At 36.0% G+C, this 24,098-nt stretch overlaps 1 protein-coding gene and 1 long non-coding RNA gene across 4 annotated transcripts in view; one reads left to right on the top strand and one right to left on the bottom strand.

Annotated features, from left to right (window-relative positions):
- The window catches only part of LOC138691246 (ras GTPase-activating-like protein IQGAP1), a 207,117-nt gene that overhangs the window by 105,343 nt on the left and 77,676 nt on the right, over positions 1-24,098 (top strand). For all 3 annotated transcript variants that reach the window (XM_069813067.1, XM_069813068.1, XM_069813069.1), the window contains 4 exons: positions 12,631-12,795; positions 12,879-12,992; positions 16,881-17,206; positions 19,344-19,473. In XM_069813067.1, coding sequence (XP_069669168.1) covers positions 12,631-12,795; positions 12,879-12,992; positions 16,881-17,206; positions 19,344-19,473 — 735 coding nt within the window. The remainder of the gene's footprint in view (positions 1-12,630; positions 12,796-12,878; positions 12,993-16,880; positions 17,207-19,343; positions 19,474-24,098) is intronic.
- LOC138691253 (uncharacterized) overlaps positions 1-24,098 on the bottom strand; it is a 56,397-nt gene that overhangs the window by 24,965 nt on the left and 7,334 nt on the right. The window lies entirely within an intron of this gene.

The following is a 24,098-nucleotide window of genomic DNA, read 5'->3' on the forward strand; positions in this document are numbered from 1 at the left end:
GAAACTTTTTCTACTGACCTGAACTTATAATCCTGTGGACTCGGGTACAATCTCTGGTGTACCCCCGATTTTTAACTTGTGTTGGGCAAGCCCATTTAAGTAACACAGGGGTTTTCTGTGGGAGCTCCGGTTCCCCTGTGGCATCAGAACAAATCTCCTATCATCTCATCTCATTGCGGGTGTAATGTAGACCAGCCTCCTGTGGCGCACCCTGGGCAACAACTCTGTTGGTAAATTGGTTTACATCTACACTACTGGCTTCATATGGGTGAATAACGAAAAGTTAAGTACCTATCATTAGTAAAAAAAAAAAAATTGACATTCACCCTATTACTTTCTTCGGAGCCACCTTCAGATTCTTTCTGGGTCAAGGATATGATTTCATCATCTGTGTACACTTCACTATCAGCTGGCATCCACTCATTTGCGGAATTTTTGTTTGCTTACTCACGGCCCGAAATTTGTTTGCTATGTTGAAGAACTTCATTTGTTCTAAAACTTCCTTATTAAAGCTGTGTTATTGTGCCACAATGTTCCCTACTTGAAAAAAAATGAACATTACAATTAAAAAGACGTCATCTACTAGGTAACCAGATAGACGCATTATTCAGATAGGTACAGTCACGGAAGAAAAATCTGGCCGATGAGCAGAAAAACTCGTAATGTTACTTACGCCGGTTTTGCTGTAATTATCACAGTACAGAGTATCTAAGAGGGATACTGTTTACTTCCCCTGATGTTGCTGGTCTCGGAAGGAGAGGCTTTCGGACTGTTTCTGTTCACATTCCATAAGGTTGAAACTCTTGTATTCTTGTCGATATAGGCCTACAAAAATTTTCTTAGTAAGCATTGTAGTAGTCATTTTCAGATAAGTCCGTATACAATATAATATAATGTAAATATTTATTTGTTATTCAGTCTAAATGACTTATCAGTGTTTTAAAAAAAGATCAATAAAATTTATAAATATAAATATTCATTGAAGTTAAAGGTTAAAATAATGCTAACGTTTTCGCCTATTAGCATCTTTAGGCATTTGAGCAATATTTTATATTAGTTACTTACTGGCTTCATTTATACACTGACGGATCCTTGATCTCCAGAGAACAAGGTACCGGTGCAGGTGTTACGTGCTGTCTCTTCTCACTTTATAGATCTCTTGGGTATGGAACAACAAGTTTTGATGGAGAAATCATTGCAATAAGTGAAAGTCTCAGGAATCTTCTAAGCCACATCGGTAAATTTAAAAATGCAGTTATATTGTCAGACTCCAAAGCAGCTATTCTATCAATAGTCTCTAAACATACACCTTCATCTCAAACAGCAGAAATAACTAAAATGCTCTCTCAATTAATATCACTCAATAAAAGAATTGTATTCCAATGAATACCATCCCACTGTGGAATCCTGGGAAACGAGAATGCGGATGCTTTAACAAAGAAGGGCAGCACTGCTACTTACAGACCTGTTACTAAATCTACATATTACTCTGTGAAAAGATTTATTAAATCTACATACTTAGACTTCAACAAACAAAATTTGATAACACAATCTGAAGGGAAAAAACGGAACTCTCTGCATCAAAATCCACAGTTAATTTTCAATTTACCACGAAAATCGTCTGTAGCTGCATTTAGATTGGCAACAGGCCATGATTGTTTGGCCAAACACCTGCATAGAATTGGAATATATCAGTCCCCTAACTGTCCATTGTGCAACTCAAACCAAGAAATGGATTCGGAACACCTCAAAGTCTGTGCTTCAGTGGCTGGTCATGATAATATATTTGAAAAATTTTGGAGTGCAAGAGGTCAAATGACTTGATTGTCAAACGCCTGGTATTAGAAAACAGCAACAACATATTAGTTATTTACGATACGTATATATTATAGAAGGAATTGCATCATGAACAGCTCAACTTCCTGTTGAAAGTCATACCTGCTTTCTACATTTCAACCATCTGAAATTATTTCGACGTCCGCTCCATATGAAGTTTAATATTGGAATCAATGAGAACCATAAGATTCTATTATTGTAATATGTATAATTACATCAATAACAACAGCACAAACCAGTAATTGGTAAACATATGCGACCAAATGTATACATTAATAAGACATTATAGAAGTAATCGATTTTTATTACAAGGTAATATTTCATTTAATTTGAATCCATTCTAAATCTACAATTTAATCTTTGTGTCCTATAGTTGTTTTAATTATTGTCGTAAATTAAAGTAGAGGTGAGGATAATTAATTCAACTATCACACATATCAAAGCAATAATTAACTCAACTATAGTTTATCATTTAATTTGCACAAATGATTTTAATATGTTAGTTTTAAGATTGATTAATGTATATATTCAACAGCCATGCCTTTTACTGTAAATTAATGTATCACATGATATTGTTGGCTCAAGTCCCTGAAGATGCCAATAGGCGCAAAACGTTAGTATTATTTTAACCTCAACTTCAATGAATATATATTTTATAAATTTGATTGATCTTCTTTAAAACACTGATAAGTCATTTAGACTGAATAACAAATAAATATTTATGTTATATTATATTTTACAGAAATTTGTTATTTCATTGTTTTTACCATTGTGGGTATAAGGAATGTTACTGATTTCATTATCATCTCTTCTGTTCGTCTCTCTTTAGTCTATAGACCAGGGGTGCTCAACCTTATGTATACTGCGGGCCAATATAAAAAAAATATTATTGGAGGGCCACAGACATCGTCAAATAATAAATTATTTACATAAATGTCTTGCTAATTAGTGATTACTGTAATTTATATTAATTAATAATACAGGTCTGTTCAAATATTTTTTTTTAATTTTAAGTTTGAAACTTTAGTATCGGGCACAGCTGCTATAGACATACTACGTTTATTTATGGTTTGTTCTTATTTTAATATCTTCCTGGCAAAACAGACTGCCAATATGACGAAGAGTAAACAAAATTGAGAAAGATACAATACATAGGAACTTCGTTCTAAGACGATATAGAAGTGAACAGTCAGATAAAGTAGAATAAATATAAATTGATTGAGGTAATCCAATACAAATGGTATAAGTAAACATTAAATCATACGGTTTACTATAACTTATTTATTCTCTTTTTAAACCTACCGCAGTATTTACTTTAGTTCTGAAAATAAGGGAAAATATACATTCCTGAAGTACTTACTGGCTTTTAAGGAACCCGGAGGTTCATTGCCGCCCTCACATAAGCCCGCCACTGGTCCCTATCCTGAGCAAGATTAATCCAGTCTCTATCATCATATCCCACCTCCCTCAAATCCATTTTAATATTATCTTCCCATCTACGTCTCGGCCTCCCTAAAGGTCTTTTTCCCTCTGGCCTCCCAACTAACACTCTATATGCATTTCTGGATTCGCCCATATGTGCTACATGCCCTGCCCATTCCTGAAGTAAAATAATTAATATTGAATGTTCTTTTTATCACAAATTAAAATGTTCTTCTTCCTATGTAGCTCTAGTTATATATAATAGTTTCCTTTTTTTATTTTATTGGGTTATTTTACGACACTGAATCAACATCTAGGTTATTTAGCGTCTGAATGATATGAAGGTGATAATGCCGGTGAAATGAGTCCGGGGTCCAGCACCGAAAGTTACCCAGCATTTGCTCGTATTGGGTTGAGGGAAAACCCCGGAAAAAACCTCAACCAGGTAACTTGCCCCGACCGGGATTCGAACCCGGGCCACCTGGTTTCGCGGCCAGAGGCGCTGACCGTTACTCCACAGGTGTGGACAATAGTTTCCTTCTGGACTTAATAATCTGTCCAGAAACCATTGGCATTGATCACTGCATCCATTCTTCTACTTACAGAATTAACAAGGTTGTGGAAATATCTATCTGACAATGCAACATCATCCCAAGCATCTGAAACGAGTTCCCACAATTCGTCTGTATTCCTAGGACGCCGACCCTGTAGTTGTTCATTAACACCACATTGCACTTCCGCCCCACATTTTCTATGGGATTTAAGTCAGGACTTTTTGGCACCCATGGAACCTCTATGACACCATCCCTGTGAATGTTGAACCACCGCTGCACGGCAACACATGTGTGTACGGAAGAAAAGTCGTGTTGGAATTTTATTTTGTTTTCGGGCTGAAACGCACACTAGGTAGCATCACATTTTCCAGTATATTGGTGTACTGATGCCCATTCATATGCCCATGAATCCTCCATAGCGCTGCCACCATAACCAGAAATCCATGCCTACACCGACATGGACAAAAGACCAATGCGTTGCCTCTGGACCACATATTCAGGTTCAAATCTCTTGGATTGTTTCGGTCGATATACTTGCACTGGCCCTGTGCTGTGGTTCATAAACACTTTCTCATCCGAAAAGATGACCTCTTGCCATGGATAGTTGTAATGCATGTGGCAAAATGCGACACGATCAATTTGATGGTCTTCAGTCAGAACTTTACCGCCACTCTTCTTGGCACAATATTGGCACTATTGAGGCTTCTACGAGCCGTTCTGTTGGAAGCAGGAAATCCCGTGTCGGCAATAAGCATTTTAGAAATGTGAAATGGAAAGTGCCTCGAACGTTCTATTAACATAAGATCTTGTTGTGGTGTTGATGCTTTGGGTCTTCCGCTACAAGGTTTACGAGTTACGTATCTTCGCTCTTGATACTGCGCTCACCACCTGGATGCTGTTCTAGTCGCAACTCCATGGCGTTCTCCAGCTTTCGCCGCGCTAAATCCGCCTTCCTCGATCAGTGCAATTACTTTGGCTTTGGCGTCCATAGCTATCGAACTGAAATACTAATGATGATTTTCGAAGTGGATGTGGCTATTTATAGACAAATTCTGTTGGTAAAGATGGACAAGGTCACGTGTCTAGGACTCTAGAAAAAACACGAAGTAGGCTGTACAGTGATCATAAATCATAAACGTAGTATGCCTGTAGAGTGAAGACAGACGAACAGAGGGGATGAAAATTACATTAACAACATTCTTCATATCCGCAATGGCAAAACCAATGGCAAAACAACTTTCTATGCAACAAACGTTGCAATTATACAAATACAGTATATTGTAGACTTTAAACAAAACCATTCCGAAAGTCAGTCTCTCGTAGCGTAAGAGCTACGAGGGGAAGTCAATAGTGTCCCTATTAGACACTCTGAACAGAAACAGTCCGAAAGCCTCTCCTTCCTAGCCCAGGAACTTCGAGGGGAAGTAAACAGTATCCCTCTTAGACACTGTGTACTGTGATAATCACAACAAAACCGGCATAAGTAGCATTATGAGTTTTGCTGCTCATCGGCCAGATTTTTCTTCCGTGACTGTACATAATATAAATGTGAAACTGTTGTATTTGATATTAATCGTGGCCCATTAGTGGGTGAACTGGAGTGAGCTGGACACAGACACATGTGTGTGCATGGGCAATAATCTAATTTCCCAGTCAGGTCTACAATCCATGCATCAGTGCTGCTATTTTTCAGTAATGATTTAGATTAATTCGAAAATGTTCTAATCAAACAAGTCATGGCCCCAATTAGTTTGGATTAGCAGGATTCCACTGTATATAATCTTTATTCCATACAAGAAAACTCTGCATATAAACAAATGCAGATGTCTGAAGCCCTTCCTATTGGCTGCAGGTCAAAGACCCTCTGTATGGCACCTATAATACATACATACACAGCTACTGGCATGGCTCAGTCGGTTAAGGCGCTTGCCTGCTTGTCTGAAGTTGCGTTTGGGCGCGGGTTCGATCCCCTCTTGGGCTGATTACCTGGTTGGGTTTTTTCCGAGGTTTTCCCCAACTGTAAGGTGAATGCCAGGTAATCTGTGGCGAATCCTTGGCATCATCTCGCTATCACCAATCTCATCGATACTAAATAACCTAGTAGTTGATACAGCGTCGTTAAATAACGAACTAAAAAAATACATAAGTGTTCTGCCCAAGAGCAGATCTTTCACTGCAAACCCAGCATTCTCCAATCTTTCCTATTTTCTGCCTTCATTTCTCATAGTCTCCGCATATGATCCATACATCTTAATGTCGTCTATCATTTGATATCTTCTTCTGCCCTGAACTCTTCTCCTGTTCACTATTGTTTCCAGCACATCCTTCAGTAGGCAGTTTCTTCTGAGCCAGTGACCTAACCAATTCCTTTTTCTCTTTCTAATCAGTTTCAGCATCATTCTTTCTTCACACACTCCATTTTTCTCCATATCCACATTTCAAATGCTTCTATTCACTTTTCTTCACTTTGTAGTAATGTCCATGTTTCTGTTCCATACAATGCCACAATCCACATCAAGCACTTCACTAGTCTCTTCCTTAGTTCTGTTTCCAGAGGTCCACAGAAGATGCTCCTTTTCCTATTAAAAGCATCCTTGGCCATTGCTGTCCTTTTTTTGACTTCCTGGCAGCAGCTCATGTTACTGCTTGTAGTACATCCCAAGTATTTGAAGTTGTCCACTTGTTCTACCACCTCATTTAGAATTCGCAAGTTTACCTTCTTCTTTTTCTTCTTATGACCTTGGTCTTCGTCTTGTTTGCATTTATCTTCATCCCATACTTCTCACAGCTGTCATTTAGCTCCAGTAGCATATTCCTTAGTATCATCTCCTCTTCTGCTAACAACGCCATATCATCAGCAAATCTTACGTGAGGAGCATCGTTTCAAAACGTGTTATGTTCCCGAATTCTAATTTTACAGGAAACAATAAAAACGTTTTTCTCCTAAAGTGTTTTGAATATGTATAAAAATGAACTGCCATCGTGTGTTTCCTATCACAATTCGGAGCAATTTGACTTTTAATTTGTTACTTAATACGTTTTGAAACAACGCAAAGAATTTAATACGTTTTGATCCAACACCTTTTGTTTCTTACACAATACTGTTTCATTTATTTATCTTTTCCACAGAGATGTCATTTATTATTTGTTACAAAGTAACAGAAATGGTTATTAGAGATTAAATATTCTGTGTTCCGTATTTATTATCAACGAAATAAGCCTATCATAAATTATTCTAGGGCACTAATAAAATTGAAGCTACATTGTTTTTTTGACTACCCTTTAGTCTAAAATGAATAATATAAGTAATATAATTATGAAAATACAGTCTTTCAAAGTCTTTCAAAACCTGATTCTTCATGAAGATGTTCACCATGTTCGTTATTTTCAGTAGAAGATCCTGTGTCATTGCTGAGGCAGAAACATAGAACCCAACTATTCTTCCCAACTATCTTCAAATCTCACTTTCAGCAAAGAATCCACATCGTTCTTCTTAGTATCAGTAAGATTTGTAGCACTGTTATTCTTCTTACTCCTTGTTTTATAATACGAGTGCCTACTTTGAAAGGATCATCATATCTAAATGTGGGTTCCATTTTCAAAGCAACTTCTGATTTTCTATTTTTATAGATCCTTTTTAACGTAACCATTTTCATATCCTTGATTGCGTCCACCTTTTTGTACTGTGAAGCTAGAGATTTATAATCTCGAATTGTCCAATTTTCTCCTAGAGTTTTAACGGAACCCACTATTTCATAAAAAACCCTGTATTCATTAGGGGTAATTATCTTGGCTTTCTTACTTATTTATTTTACTAGGTTATTTTACGACGTTTTGTCAACATCTTAGGTTATTTAGCATCTGAATGAGATGAAGGTGATAATGCCGATGAAAAGAAAAGAGTCCGGGGTCCAGCAACGAAAGTTATCCAGCATTTGCTCATATTGGGTTGAGGGAAAATCCCTGAAAAAACCTCAACCAGGTAACTTGTCCCCACCTGGCCGTTATTCCACAGGTATGGACTCAGCTTTCTTGTGCAACATTTTCTCTATGACTCCGAATGGGTCCACACTGGAAAATGCATTACAACTTCGGAAATATGTGGGGGTGCCTTGCTTTGAAGCCAGAAAGGAAGGACGTGTACTATGTGCATGTTTTTGTTCTACCCGCTGCATCTGTCAAGAAAAGTCTTATGCAAGTAACATCCTGCTCAAAGCTGAGTGCTTCGAGAAATGACATTCCTCCTGATGCCACTTCATTTGCCCCTCTTCCAGACTGAGTCTCGTTCCATGTATAGAATGTAGGGAACTTTGTGGGAATGATGCACAGTGAATTGGAAACGATTAGTTGTAGAAAGCTTCAGTTTTCACCATTGTGTGTATATGGAAATGCATGTAGTTTAGAAGATAATGTTATCTCGGAATGAGATATTTAATTCAGTTTATAGTAGTAACACAGCAGATGTATTTATCTTCTTTCCATTTCGCGATTATTTTTTGTTTTTGTTCTCAGCCTTTTCCTGATCTTCTTTGATTTTTCTCCAACTATTGAATAACCATCCATTTTGCACAAAAGTAGTAAGCAACCATTATTTATTACATCGTACACATCGGTGACAACTAAGGAAAAAATGCAGCATTTTGTTCAGGTCAACCAACGAAAGAAAAACGGTTAGGAATTTAATACGATTTGAACCGATCAGTTTCGCGAACATAACACGATTTGATCCGATGCATCAGAAAGCACATACAAAAAAACACAGAATATAATACGAAATGATAAATTTTGTTATGATATATGATAGAAGACATGCTTATAAGTGCAAAATCGCATCAAACTAAATTTCGATGGAGGGGGGACTTAACACATTTTGAAACGACACTCCTCATGTACTTTATTATTCTTCCTCTTACTTTCACCCCTCCCATGTTCTGAAAGCAGTTCTTCACCAAATCCTCCAAGTAGATGTTGAACAGGGTAGATGATAAAGGGCATCCTTGTCGTACTCTTCTCCCTATTTCACTTCCTTTTGACATTTTTTTCTCCTATCCTGACTTTGACTCATTGTTTCATATAAAGGTTACTGAACAGCCTCTTGTCTTTCCAATCCACATCTATTTTCTTCAGATGTCCATCAGTTTATTACAATCCACTGCCAAACGCCTTTCTTAAGTCCACAAATACTATATACACTTCTTTATTCTTCTCTAGGTATCTTTCACCATTTGTTTGTAGTAGTCCAATTGCATCCCTTGTACCTTTACCTTTCCGTCGACCTGGTTGGCGAGTTGGTATAGCGCTGGCCTTCTATGCCCAAGGTTGCGGGTTCGATCCCGGGCCAGGTCGGTGGCATTTAAGTGTGCTTAAATGCGACAGGCTCATGTCAGTAGATTTACTGGCATGTAAAAGAACTCCTGCGGGACAAAATTCAGGCACATCTGGCGACGCTGATATAACCTCTGCAGTTGCGAGCGTCGTTAAATAAAACAACTTTAAAACTTTACCTTTCCTGAAGCCAAATTGCTCTTTTTCCAACGTACTGTTCTTCCATCTTAGAATATAAATGTCGAATCTTCGCCAAGTACGATATCAGGCTGATAGTCCTGAACTCCTTACATTTCTTGGCATTATTTTTCTTAGGTATTGGCAGCAACACTGTCTCCTTACAATCTTCAGGTTATTTGCCTTTCTCATATATTTCGTTGCATAATGATAGAATTTCCTTCTTATCTTCACCCAAGCATTTTACTAACTCAATGGGGATTCCATCAACTCCTGTTACTTTCCCATTCTTCATTTCCCTAAGTGCTAGTTCACCTTCTTCTCTTAAAATATAAAATCCTTTTATGCTCGACCACGCCGAAATGTAGTAATTATACACCTGGTAGCAGCCCTTTAACGGACCTCATTAAAGTACACCTATTCATTAAAGTTCAGGTGTTCCACCAATCAGAAAATACCATTGTAACAATCTGAAATAGCAAATATCGATTATTCTCGGATATGTAATCGAAAGACAACTAGCGCAAGATTAGACAAAGTAAAAATGGCGGACACTAGTGATAACGAGCTGCAACTTACACCGCCGGAAATTTCGGCAAAAGCACTCAATGTGACTAATAACTTATTAACTTATGGTCGAGACAAAAAGTCGTATGAAACTTGACTATAATGGTAATTAAGATGCTCGTATGAAAATTATGAAACTCGCTTGCGCTCATTTCATAAACATACTCGCGTCTTAATTACTACCATTATAGACTCGTTGCATAATACACTATTTCCTCTTCTGGTACGGTTGCTTTGTCTTTTATAGCTAACTTATCTGGACGATTCCTAGTCTCATATAACTCTTCTACATATTTCGTCCGTGTGCTCAGTATTCCTTGTTTGTTTGTTATTTCAGTTCCTATTTCGTCTTCTATCAATGACATGGATTTTCTGTTCTTATTTGTGAAGTCCAAACATTGAACTTCGCAGTACATTAAAATGGCACCTATAATATAACGTTAATTAAGTTTCCTGTCAGTTTTTTTATATATATTCGAAGTCTTAATGGGAATTTGCTGCTTTTCTAAACACGAGAAGGAAATACGATATTTGAAGCTGTTGGAATACTAATAAAGTCTGTCAAAAAAGAATGTGATTTTTAGGTGGGATTGATAACAGACTTTGGCAAGGATGTGTGTTGACAAGGATGTTGTGTAATTTGTCTATGGCTGCGTCACCACTGAAAACCCTAACCCAAATATGGAGATGGGAAGGGTGGTCAATATAACATAATCTTGTTTTATTTGAGGTTCAGTCTAATTGACATATCACAAGTTTAAAATCAATGACATTTACATATGTAAATGATCATTGTGTATTATGAAAGTTAAAGCAAACGTTTTCACCCTTCAGGCATCATCAGGCAATTTGCATACAATATCTTGTACATTTTTAAGTCTTTGTTGTGGAATATGTACAAACTGATTAAACACAACCTTTATATAATAATAAAATGAAACAACTATTTATGATTGACTTACGATGAATAACAATCTAAAATATAAAATACAGGTATAAAATTTAATATGTAATAAAATTGTGGCTGAACTGTTGGTCTTATGTTTAAATTATAACATTATAAAATTGCAAACATGATAAAAACCATTTGATTCCTCTTTAAACTTCATAATAGCTTCATTAGATGGATGTTTTACTGTGAGCCTTGGTCTCAATGATACATCACTCGTTTTTATGGTGAAATCATTATATTAAGAATGTGTGTGCTGCACTGGGTTATCTGTGTTAGCATCAAGATGAAACAATGTTGTGGAACTGGGTTTTATTATGAATTTTGGCAGACCTAGTTACGATGCAACAGTCGACAGGATGCATCGCAACTAGGTCAGCCACAATTCATAATAAAATCCAGTTCCACAACATTGTTTCATCTTGATGCTAACACAGATAACCCAGTGCAATACACACGTTCTTAATATAATGATTTCACCATAAAATCGAGTGATAATCATTGAGACCAAGGCTCATAGTAAAACATCCATCTAATGAAGCTATTATGAAGTTTAAAGAGGAATCAAATGGTTTTTATCATGTTTGCAATTTTATAATGTTATAATTTAAACATAAGACCAACAGTTCAGCCACAATTTTATTACATATTAAATTTTATACCTGTATTTTATATTTTAGATTGTTATTCATCGTAAGTCAATCATAAATAGTTGTTTCATTGTATTATTATATAAAGGTTGTGTTTAATCAGTTTGTACATATTCCACAACAAAGACTTAAAAATGTACAAGATATTGTATGCAAATTGCCTGATGATGCCCGAAGGGCGAAAACATTTGCTTTAACTTTCATAATACACAATGATCATTTACATATGTAAATGTCAGTGATTTTAAACTTGCGATATGTCAATTAGACTGAACCTCAAATAAAACAATATTATGTTATTATATTATATTGACTATCTGAATATCTTTTTCATCATGCTTTCTAAGACAGTTCATTAGTGTTTGCTTTTTAAAATACAGTGTCGATGCTGTGTTGTGTTAAAATTGCATGTTGTTAAACATCCTGTGACATACGTAATGCAGGTTATAATGTCTGAGCCCATTGCTAGTAATTTAGGGCTCAAACATAATAAGGCGAAATTCTTTAGAAATAATCCATTACCTGACATGGATGCTTCATAATATAAGTACATTTCGTCTAAAAATCCCACATTCATTCAATGCTTTTATGTTAGGTTGTTGGTATAAAATAATTATCAGTTATGTCACGTCATCTGTCATTGCACCGTAGGGTCTTCCATGACTGCACTTTAGAGGACAATGATGGTTAGTTAGTCTATGTATCAGTTGCCATTGTGTTTCTCATATTTCCACGTGTTAAATCCCCATTCTGTTCCATGTAATAAACCCAACCATCTTCCATCATCCTTTGTAACATAATATAATCTATCCTCCAGTCACGATCACGACATCATATTTTCCCTCATCCTTCATGACATAACATCATATCCCTCTCTGAAATCCTGAAGTCACATTTCTCCTAATTCATTCCCTCATCTAGTGAGCGTGAAAATTACTATCAGGTTGTTTCTGATGAAAAACTAGAATTCCCAATGAATTTGTTATCTGAAATTTTAAATTTTGGTGAAAATGTCTGTTAAAATAAGTAAACTCCTTGTCCATTACTGTCGCCGAGTTTGTATTTATTAATTATTGGTTTTACACAACTGTTAAAACTGATTTCAATATGATAGTGTTCTAAAATCTTGTTTTTCTTTGCTGTGTTACAGGAAAATAAATTAATTAAAGTTCAAGCTTATTGGCGTGGACAGAGGGTAAGGAAGGCTTTTCTTTCCTTATTTCATCAACCACATCCCTCTTTCAAAGTTGTTAGGAATTTTGTACATCATCTTAACTTCAATGCTGATGATTATAGGAGAGATCTTCAGTTACAGGTAACATGGCTGTTAGTGAAACAATTTACGTGGTCTTAATGTATAGTATACTTCTCTTCATTGTATTTCTATTATATTTTCAGAATCTTAAGGGACAAGTTGTGCAAACTATCCGCCATAACCAGCAGCTGTCCCACCAGTTGGATGCTATGGATGTCAAGATTGGTTTGTTAGTTCAGAATAGGATTGCATTGCAAGTAAGCATATTGAATACCTTGTGCAGATTATAGTTATATATTGGTACTATCTTTATACGTTGTTTAGTCAACTGTCCAAGTAATAGATGTACAATTTTATGTTTTGTTATTTATATGAGACTGCCTTGTTATTGTTTTATTGGCATATTATTATTATTATTATTATTATTATTATTGTAACTTTCATTTCAACACAACAATGTAACTTTTATTGTCAACAATAATAATCACTTTCTGTACTGAATTTAAACACTCCCGTCAACAATGGGATTTCCACTCCACACAGCAACACAGTATTCGTTATTGCACTCCACAGACGACAGTGACAATTCACTTGGATTATTGAGAACAACAATGTACTGCTAATCTTAACTAATGTTCACAAAGCACTATTTACAAAACAGAACTGTCAGTTCTCAGTTCACAGTTCGTTTGCCTTGGCTAGTTCTTCTAGTTCAGTCACTCAAGTTCACAGTATATCGAACCTGAGACTTCCAGAGACAGTCCACTGAACTTCGATCTCAGGTCCCCAACTGTGGTCCACCGCACGTCGAACCACAGACTCCAGATACACTGCACTCGCCTGGACGCTCGCACAGTTGCAGACACACACTCAAGTCAAACTCTGGCTTCACTGCTGCACTAGACTGACTGGCTTGCTGTCCAAAAACTGAACTCTCTGTCCAATACCAACCACAACTGACTCGCTCCTTGTTCGCGTCTCCTATTTATCACTAAACCATAGTTTCGAGAAATTACGATTTCGCGAACAATCTACAGATGGCGAGAGGATGGCGCTTCCTGAAACTTCTCTGGATTTCTCCCCTCAGTCACAGTTGCTTTACTTCCCCCTCTCTGCCACAGCCCAGCGTGCCATCGTTCCCCTCTCCTCTATGCCGCGCGCCATCCCCCAGTACTCTGCTGAGCTCGTCTTGTCTCCCGCACGTTCGAACCCCGAAGCAGCTGTCACATTATTATTATTATTATTATTATTATTATTATTATTATTATTATTATTATTATTATTATTATTATTATTATTGAAGGCTTTTGAAGCTTAGCCTACCCAAAAAATTTCAGTTATTATGTCTAGTAATTGTAAAAGTTCGTAATAGCAATATATCGTAACACTTGGTTTCATTCTGATCCTTCCATATTATATTAAATTCATTGTTGGTAGCCATTCCACTGCGAGAGGGCTTGTAGCAAAAGCCTCACTCACAGGCACCGCTACTCGGAAGGGTGAGGGGGTATCGATTTGCTACAACTCAGTAGCAGGATGTGGGGTTAGCCTCAACCACGATATAATACACCACACTATTTTGGTATCCTCTGATTGAGGTTCTGGCTGATATGTACATCTATTATTTATCAGACAGTACATCTCCATATGTGTCAATGGAAGGACAATTATTTGTATGCATCTGAAGTCTGACTAGTGTAATATGTAGCTAGTGTAATATGTATGCAATGGAGGGGGAAAGGAACTGGCCACTCTACCCCATTATCTCCTGGCCTAGTTGCCTCATAAGTGGTGCCTTGTTGGTCTTCGAACAGTTGACTAAACAACGACTATTTTGGTTTCTGTGAATGCACTGCAATGTTGAGTGTTACGTTAATCAAAGATGTGTGTGCGCGTGCATGGGGTTTTTTTTGCGGTGCTAATTTAGTGTAAAATGGTCATACTGAGAGAACCTTGAGGTCATATTTGCAGAGTTAAAAAGAAACAGTTTTCAAGTTGGTCATATAAAAAAAATGAGTTTACAAAGATAGGAGATCTTAACATTAACATATTAAAATAGTGGATGGAGGAAGACCAAATAGGAAATTACAATTTTCATGATATATATAAGAAATATCCTTAGCTAACAGGGTGCTCTGAGACAAATAAGTTATATTGTTATACCTGTATTGTGTTTGGGGAGTGAAAATGAGTGGTCATTTTCTTGTGGGGGTCTGTGTCACAAAAAAAAAAAAGTGATAGAAAAGCCAAGAAACATCTGTTGTATAAAAAGATACAAGGTAAACAGAATTTTTCAGTCTACCCAGTATATACACCTTAGCTTCGCCACATTATTATTATTATTATTATTATTATTATTATTATTATTATTATTATTATTATTATTATTATTATTTTAAGTAAAAATGTCCTCAGAATGGATACCAGTCCATTGCTAAGTAAGTTTGGTGTTACAAATATAAGGTAAGGGATATGCAACCATTTTGTTGGAAGGAAAATAAGTACAGAGTGCAGCAGAATTAATTAGTTTGAAATTTGCGCCATTCACATCTGATACATATTGTGCTATTTCACTCCTTATTTTGTGAAGCAATTCAAGGTCTTGAGTAGGCATGGAGGTTTGGTCATGTAGATATTGCGCATTTGCTATATATATATATATAAGAAAAATGACTGCTATTTTGACGGATTTTAAGTGTCATTCCAACATTGGTAGAAATGGTAAGATTCCAGCATGCCAACCATTTAAAATCGGTTTAAGGGCTTTAGGAGCTCCGCATCTACTATGAGTAAGAAACACCTGACCATCCATATACAGTAGAACTTGGTTATAACGACATCCAAGGGGCCTTAAAAGTTATGTTGTTATAAACGAATGTCGTAGTAACCGAGATTCATATTATCAGTCTAGTGAGGTGGAAAATGAAAAATAATAAACATAATTATGCTTATTTTAGATTTGTGTATTCACTTTTAAGCATACCATGAACATAATAAAATACATGTACAATTATAAATACAGTATTCTGTATTTCAACAGTTTGTTCATTACTCACCAAACTTCTTTACTTAGGAGTGAAGTAATCAGTCATTTTACTCCGTTGTTTCTTACTTGCCCAATACACATTTTCTAAATTAAATTCTATGTTCATTATTTCAGTTGCAATTTCACTGCTCTCTCCCCTAGCTTCATGGAACATGTTCCCAATTCTAATGGCTTCTAAAGTGTCACTCACTTCTTTTAGTGGCCATATTGCGTTAAAATGCGTGCACTTAATGAAAACTTCCTGTCAAAACTGACCAGGTACCGTTAATACCACATGAATTTGGGGGGGGGGTTAAATGGTGTGGGGAATCTGCCTGTATTCCATAGGTCTATGATAAAAGGTGACGGTAAAGAATTTGCCATAGTTCAACAAAATATATCTTAAAATATCGTGATTCTTAGAAAATTGTATTCCAAACTGAGGTTGAAAATGACGTTATATGTGAGGTAGACGCATATATGTTTGTCGTATTAAGCAAGGTAGAAAAGCATATATCTTATGGAAAATTAGTTGGGACCACAGAATATTTGACGTTATAGGCGAGGTGTCGTACAAAACGAGGTCGCTATAACCAAGTTCTACTGTACTGTGTGGACACCTGAAAATGTGGAGATGGTGAGATTGACTATATTGCATAGTTTCCAACGTTCAGCTCATTGACATTCCATGGCTCTGGACATGTCGGATAGAAGTGTGAGGTGAATGTTACACATGGTCTTGCACTTTCATCCATTTAAAATTCAAGTAGTACACGAGTTACTTCCTCATGATTTGAATGAATGGAGAGTCTTTTATGTAACGCTATTGGAAATGAGTAATAGGAACCACAATTTCTGCAGAACTTCATATCCTATGAGGCCCATTTCCATTTCAGCAGATATAACAAGCAGAATTTCAGATACGGGGCAGATTTGTATGAACTTTGCAGCCATTTAAGTGTTTAGTAATCAATTTTTAGTACAATAATAATTTTCAATTTCGAACTGCAACTTGTATTTACATCAATGTTGTAATTAAACTCAGTTCCACCGGATGTGCACACAGAAAGCTGTGATTTTAACTGCATGGAAATACATCTTTTGTAATTAATGTTTTCAGGATGTGGTTAAGCATGGAACAAATTTAAATGAACTGACAAAACAGCATCAGTTAACAACTACAAATCAAGATGAAGCTAGCAACGGTAGGGGACTGAAGAGTCTCACAAAAGAAGGCCGAAAGTTATTGGATGGATATCAGCATTTGTTCTATGCTCTGCAGACAACTCCCTCTTATTTAGCTAAACTTATCTTCTGCCTTCCATTGAGTCGTACCACAAGATTTTTGCAGACTGTTATTTTAACACTGTTCAATTTTGGATCCAACCCACGTGAGGAATATCTGCTTCTGAAGCTGTTCAAAACTGCACTGGAAGAAGAAATCAGGTCAGTTGAATGTTTGTTTTGTATCACCCCAGATCACATATAACAGATTAATCAACCTTATGGGCTTTGAAGGCATCAATTTCACTATGCTGCCATCTAGCAACTGCAGAAGAAGTCATGTTAAACTCTCATTTGAAATGCATGAAGCAACTATACTTCCATCTAGTGGTCATTACCAATCGACAATGGCGATCCTGGTGGTTGTACTCTTCCACATGTTACCGTTTTTAACATGAGGATGACAAATCTGTTATATATGTGATTAGAGGTATCACATTATGCTCCTTGCTGTACCACATTGCTTATCTGATCTCTTATTTATTTACTTATTTATGACTTTTAAGGAACCCGGAGGTTCATTCTATCATTATATTTCACCTCCCTCAAATCCATTTTAGCATTATCCTCCCATCTATGTCTCGACTTCCCCAAAAGTCTTTTTCCCTCCGGCCTCCCAACTAACACTCTATATGCATTTCTGGATTCGCCCATATGTGCTACATGCCCTGTCCATCTTAAACGTCTGGATTTAATGTTCCTAATTATATCAGATGAAGAATACAATGTGTGTAGTTCTGCGTTGTATAACTTTATCTATTTTCCTGTAACTTTATCCCTCTTAGTCCCAAATATTTTCTTAAGAACCTTATTTTCAAACACCCTTAATCTTTATTCCTCTCTCAAAGTGAGAGTCCAAGTTTCACAACCATACAGAACAATCGCGGTAGTATAACTGTTTTATAAATTCTAACTTTCAGATTTTTTGACAGCAGACTAGATGACAAGTTTCTCAACCGAATAATAACAGACATTTCCCATATTTATTCTGCGTTCAATTTCCTCCTGAGTGTCATTTATATTTGTTACTGTTGCTCCAAGATATTTGAATTTTTCCACCTCTTTGAAGGATAAATCTCCGATTTGTATAATTCCATTTCGTACAATATTCTGGTCACGAGACATAATCATATACTATGTCTTTTCGGGATTTACTTCCAAACCTATCTCTTTACTTGCTTCAAATAAAATTTCCATGTTTTCCCTAATCGTTTGTGGATTTTCGCCTGACATATTCACATCATCCGCATAGACAAGAAGCTGATGTAACCTGTTCAATTCCAAACCCTCTCTGTTATCCTGGACTTTCCTAATGCCATATTCTAGAGTGAAGTTAAAAAGTAAAGGTGATAGTGCATCTCTTTGCTTTAGCCAATGCATCTCTAGTGCATCTCTTTGCTTTAGCCAATGCATCTCCTTGCTTTAGCCCGCAGTGAATTGGAAAAGCATCCGACAGAAACTGGCCTATACGGACTCTGCTGTACGTTTCACTGAGACAGATTTTAATTAAACTAGTTTCTTTGGAGTACCAACTTCTATAAGAATATTATATAAAACTTCTTTCTTAACCGAGTCATATGCCTTTTTGAAATCTATGAATAACTGATGTACTGTACCCTCATATTCCCATTTTTTCTCCAATATCTGTCTAATACAAAAAATCTGATCAATAGTCGATCTGTTACGCCAAAAACCACACTGATGATCCCCAATAATTTCATCTAGATACAGAGTTAATCTTCTCAAAAGAATATTGGACAAAATTTTGTACGACGTCTACAAAAGTGATATTCCTTGAAAGTTACTACAGTTAGTCTTGTCCCCCTTGTTAAAAATAGGTACAATTATGGGCTCTTCCATTGTTCTGGTACAATTTTCTTTTCCCAAATAGCAAGTACAAGCTTATATAGTTTGCTAGATAATGCGCTTCCACCCTTTTGTATTAATTTTGCTGGAATTTGATCAATAACTGGAGACTTGTACTTTTCCAGATTTTCTATCGCAATTTCGACTTCAGAAAGTCTAGGTTCGGGTATAAATGGCTCAGCAGTTTGTATTGATTTCGACTTTCTGTTCCCTATCTGTGAGATATGAATGAAACCATTGGTGTGCAACGCCTTTAATTCCATAATAATCTAATTTGTCTAGCAGCATTTTATAATTTATACAGTCAAATGCTTTGGATAAATCACAGAAAATCCCTGTTGTTGTAAATAAAACTCTTTAAATGGGATTTCGTCTGTAATTTTAATATCGAAGGTCCAAGGAAGTTATTTAATTTAAATCTGTTTCTTTTTAGGTGCAAGTTTGCTAAACCTTCGGATGCAGTGACAGGAAATCCTCTTGTCCTGAAGATGGTTGTAAATTATTCACGTCAGATGTCGAGTCAGAACTGTTTGAGAGACATAGTTGGACCACTAATACAGAAGGTAAGTGAAACTATCTAACCTTACATTCAAGAAAGAGTATTTTGATTATAGGAAAACTGAAATGGAGCTAATGTAATATATTGTGTAACTAGTGCACTCCCTCTGTTCTTTCATGGAAACGAATCTGATAGTTATAACCCAAGTAATGAAAATAGAATACTAGCTGTTTGCATGAGATAATTAAGATCACTAAAAAGATCATTTTGGAACACATTAGAGATAAAGATATAAGGCAGAAACTATATACATGTAGATTCAATTCAGCACAAAATACATGGTAAGAAATAAACAGATGAAACTTACTGGTAGACTATACAAAATATGCCCAATGAAAGAATTCCAAAGTGTTTATTCAGTACAATCCCAAGGAAGACCTTGGAGAAGTTGGAATGAATGACAAAACAGACAAAGGAAATTTACATACAGAACATGATATGTAATTCAGACAACAGTGGATGATATCATTTCATAAAAGTAATAAAGTACATACTTGATTGAATGTATAGTTTCAGAAAAAAGAATGGTCTGCCTGAATTTTCTAAGTTCCAGATTCAATGCATTGTGCATACTCAGTATCCCAAAGGAGTAGTACACGAGATCATTTGGACAGTTATTGAAATTAATTTTGATTTGATTGTTGTTGTAACTCGAAAGGCATTTGAAAAGATGTGGTGAAAATTGATCTGATCTTAATAGTAGATAAATACTTATAAATCTTGCAGTAAAATAAAATGGTGGTAAATGAAATCAACCTGGATAATTAATTAAAAAAAACTTTCCCCAACAGTATCCAAACCCTGAACTTTGTAGTCTGCGAGCAAACACTCTAGCACAGAGTTTTCAGAATGCTTGTGATGAATTGTCATATTGTAACATTATTCTTCAATAATGATACTTAGGCATTAATTTGATCTTATTTTCAGATTAATTTAGTGCTTTTTACATTACTTATGAAATAGCTTCCTGTAATACTATTCAAATAATACTGAGTTGAAAATTGTTAAATTATTGTGGTGTGAATCGTGCTCTGTAAGGAGCTTCAAGAGGTACAGGCCATTTTTTGTTTCTGTATATACTAGTCGTGATTCATAGCTCCCTGCATTTCTTTCTCCATCAAGTATTCCAGTCAGTTGGATAAACTCGCGTGGTTTCTAGTGCCAAGCAATATTGGAAAAATAAATTTTAAAATGTCTATTGAAGAAGTGATAGGAGCAGTTTTTCAAACAAAATCAATGTGGGACCTCGATAATGTAGGTACCATATGTTGAGAAGGCATTGAGAAAAATGCCATAATAATGTGATTGTGATTTCCCATCTGTTCAGTAGTAATGGGTTCATTAAAATTCATTGCAGATTTTATCTTCTCTCTATTTTATTAAGCAAGAAATTGAATATTTTCCTGCTGATTTGGAGATATATATTTTTCTGGTGATTTGGAGATATACTGACAGTTGAGACATTTTCACGCACCCATTGAAGACTTACTGAAAAAAATTATGGTTTATTTAACGATGCCCGCAACTGCCAAGGTTATATCAGCATAGTCTATGTGCTGGAATTTTGTCCCGCAAGAGTTCTTTTACATGCCAGTAAATCTAATGACATGAGCTTGTCACATTTAACCACACTTAAATGCCATCGACCTGAGCTGGGATCGAACCAGCAACCTCGAGCACAGAAGACTAGCACTATACCGACTATGCTACCCAGGCCAACTAAGACTTGCTGAAATTCGAAACAAAAAATAACGACTTTTCCTCTGATTGAGATTCTGGCTGATATGTACATCTATTTATTATCAGGCAATACTTCTCACTTGACGATATGTGTCAGCATCTGAAGTCTGACTAGTGTAATGTAGCTAGTCGGCGATATATGCAATGGAGGGGAAAAGGAACTGGCCACCCTACCCCAGTATCTTCTGATCTAGTTGCCTCATATGTGGTGCCTTCTTGGTATCACTTGTGAGGTTCAGACCTGTCTTCGGACAGTTACTAAACAACAAATAACAACTGATTACGGCCAGATCTTGTATTGAACTAAGATACTTTCTGAGAGTGGCCTTCAAGTAATGAAGACAAACGCTGTTTGACTATTTGCAAAAGCACATAAATGCACCTTTCAAAAACAGAAAACCCTCCTGGAGTGGAATGGAACTTGAAAGGTGCTCTGAACTGAACATGCCATGTTTAACATTCCCAGAAATAGCATATTTTAATTATTTACTTATTAAAGAATGGTGAAAACGTCATGTATCTGTATAATACTGATTTAAAAAAAATTGTAGCCTGATGAAACAAAACAGACGAGTTTGAAAGATCCTGTGGGGTAGGGAATCAAAAAATATTGAACGGTTTCCTGTCAGCAAAAATTGTGTATAATGGTGATAATAAAATGCTAGAAATGTAATTTTAAGTAGGAAATCTCGGTAAATTTCATACAGTCTATGAATGACTGAACATGAAAAGTTATGTCGAAAATACATAAATAAGATAGCAAGAATATTTTCTTCATAAAACTGGAACTCTTGACTCAGTATCATTTGCCTTTGGCATTGGGTTGTTTAGTCAGCTGTTCGAAGACAAGTTTGAACTTCACAAGTAACACCAATAAGGCATCACTCATGAGGCAACTAAGTCAGGAGATAATAGGGTAGGGTGGCGAGTTCCTTTCCCCCTCCATTGCATACATCGCCCAACTAGCTACATATCACACTAATCAGACTTCAGATGTATGCAAACAATTTATTGTTCTTTCTCTAACACATATCATCAAGTAAGATGTAGTGCCTGATAATTAATCACTGAACAACAAATTCTTACTTTTTATTTTGCTCCGAAATAAAAATAGGTGAATATTACTAATATGTGTGCCCTAAATCTGAATTTGTTGTTGTTGTTGTCTAGTGCCTTGCATTTGGCAATGAAGCCATTAGCAGTCGTGCTTTCCAATACTTTTGAACTGTAGTTTCTTCTGATCTTAATGCTTCACAGGTCTGCAAGTGGTCTTCATTCATTTCTGCTGGATCGTTACACAGGACACATATGGGTGAAGCTGAGATACCTATTCTGTAGAGATGACTTGCTAGACAGTCATGATTTGTCAATAGTCTGAAGGCTGCAACTGCTGTTTTCCTTGGTCACTGGGGGACTATATCTGGGTTGGAAAGTAGTGTAATCCATTTTTTGTCTTTAGCATTTGATTCTATTTCTTGTAGGTATGAATGAGAAAATTTTGTAGTGATCAAGCGTTTTATTGAGGAATATGAGAAATTAAATTTATACTTTTGTTTTATTGTTGTGCCTTTCTTGGCAAGTGTGTCTGCGGTTTCATTCCCCATGACTCCACGGTGTGCTGGAATCCATTGAAGATGGACAATCTTATTAACTTTTTGGAGTTGTGTTAACATTTTGTAGCATTCTCTTATATTTGTTGACTTCTTTGTAGCATTTGAACATATTCCCAGAATTGCAGCTTTAGAATCTGAAAGAATTACTGTCTTGTTATATTTATTTAAGGGAAGATTTAATAATTGGCGGAGAGCAATGTGTATAGCCTCTATTTCACCATCATAATTTGTTGTGTCTCTGCCAACAGAATGATAAAAGGAAAAATGTGTACATGTAACTCCAGCTCCAGTAAGGTTTTCTGTGGTTGATCCATAAGTATATATGTGTAGCCATTCTTCTGTAGGGTATCTAGTATTGATCGTTTCCAGTGCTAGAAGTTTTTGTATTTCTTTTGGTGTGTCTGATTTACTTATTTCCTCTGTTAATTCAAAACTGAATGTAGGTTGCAATAATTCCAATGGATTTTCTCTTATAAGTAAATTTTCTCTGGTGTTAGGAATGTTCAATTTGGATTTAATCTGTGTTACCTTTTCTAGGAAACTACTATGAGTTTTAAGGATTGAAGAAGGGAGGTTCTTTTCTGTCCATTTAGAGTTTGGCAGTCGTAACATTTTCTCATGTTGGAGCAGTGCTTGTTCTTCTATTTTTGATGTTATTGATGGGATCCGTGTTAAGGCAAGCATGGCATCAACAGGTGTGGTTTTAACTGCTCCAGTGATTAGGCGAAGAGCCTGATTTTGTATTTGTTCAAGTTTATTGATGTTAGCATTTGCTGCTGTTATTAAAGCTTCAGAACAGTACAAGAGGTTTGGTTTAATATACATTTTGTATGTTGTATTAAGGACTCTCCTTGAGCAGCCCCATTTAGCACCAGCTAACCTTTTCAGGATTTGCAGTTTCTTTTCAACCTTTTCTGAGATGTTTGTTATATGTTTTTTCCAACTAAGTTTTCTATCGAAAGTGATGCCCAAGTATTTGGCATCATCAACTGCTTTGACTGGTTTATCATTATAATTTATGTTAATATTCACTGGTTTATATTTTAGTGTAAATAATTCATAAGTTGTTTTTTCTACATTAATAGTCATGAGGTTTTTGGAGCTCCATTCATGTACTTTGTTTAGGGCTGTTTCTATTCTATCTTTAATTAATTTAGGTTTTTTTGGAGAGCCTGGAGTCCAAATGACTACTTCGTCAGCAAATAAAGCAATTTTGGTTTCTGGAGTTTGTATTATTGATGGAAGGTCGTTTATATAAATATTAAAGAGCGTTGTG

The sequence above is a fragment of the Periplaneta americana genome, chromosome 16 (genome assembly GCF_040183065.1).
Source record: "Periplaneta americana isolate PAMFEO1 chromosome 16, P.americana_PAMFEO1_priV1, whole genome shotgun sequence".
NCBI lineage: Eukaryota > Metazoa > Arthropoda > Insecta > Blattodea > Blattidae > Periplaneta > Periplaneta americana.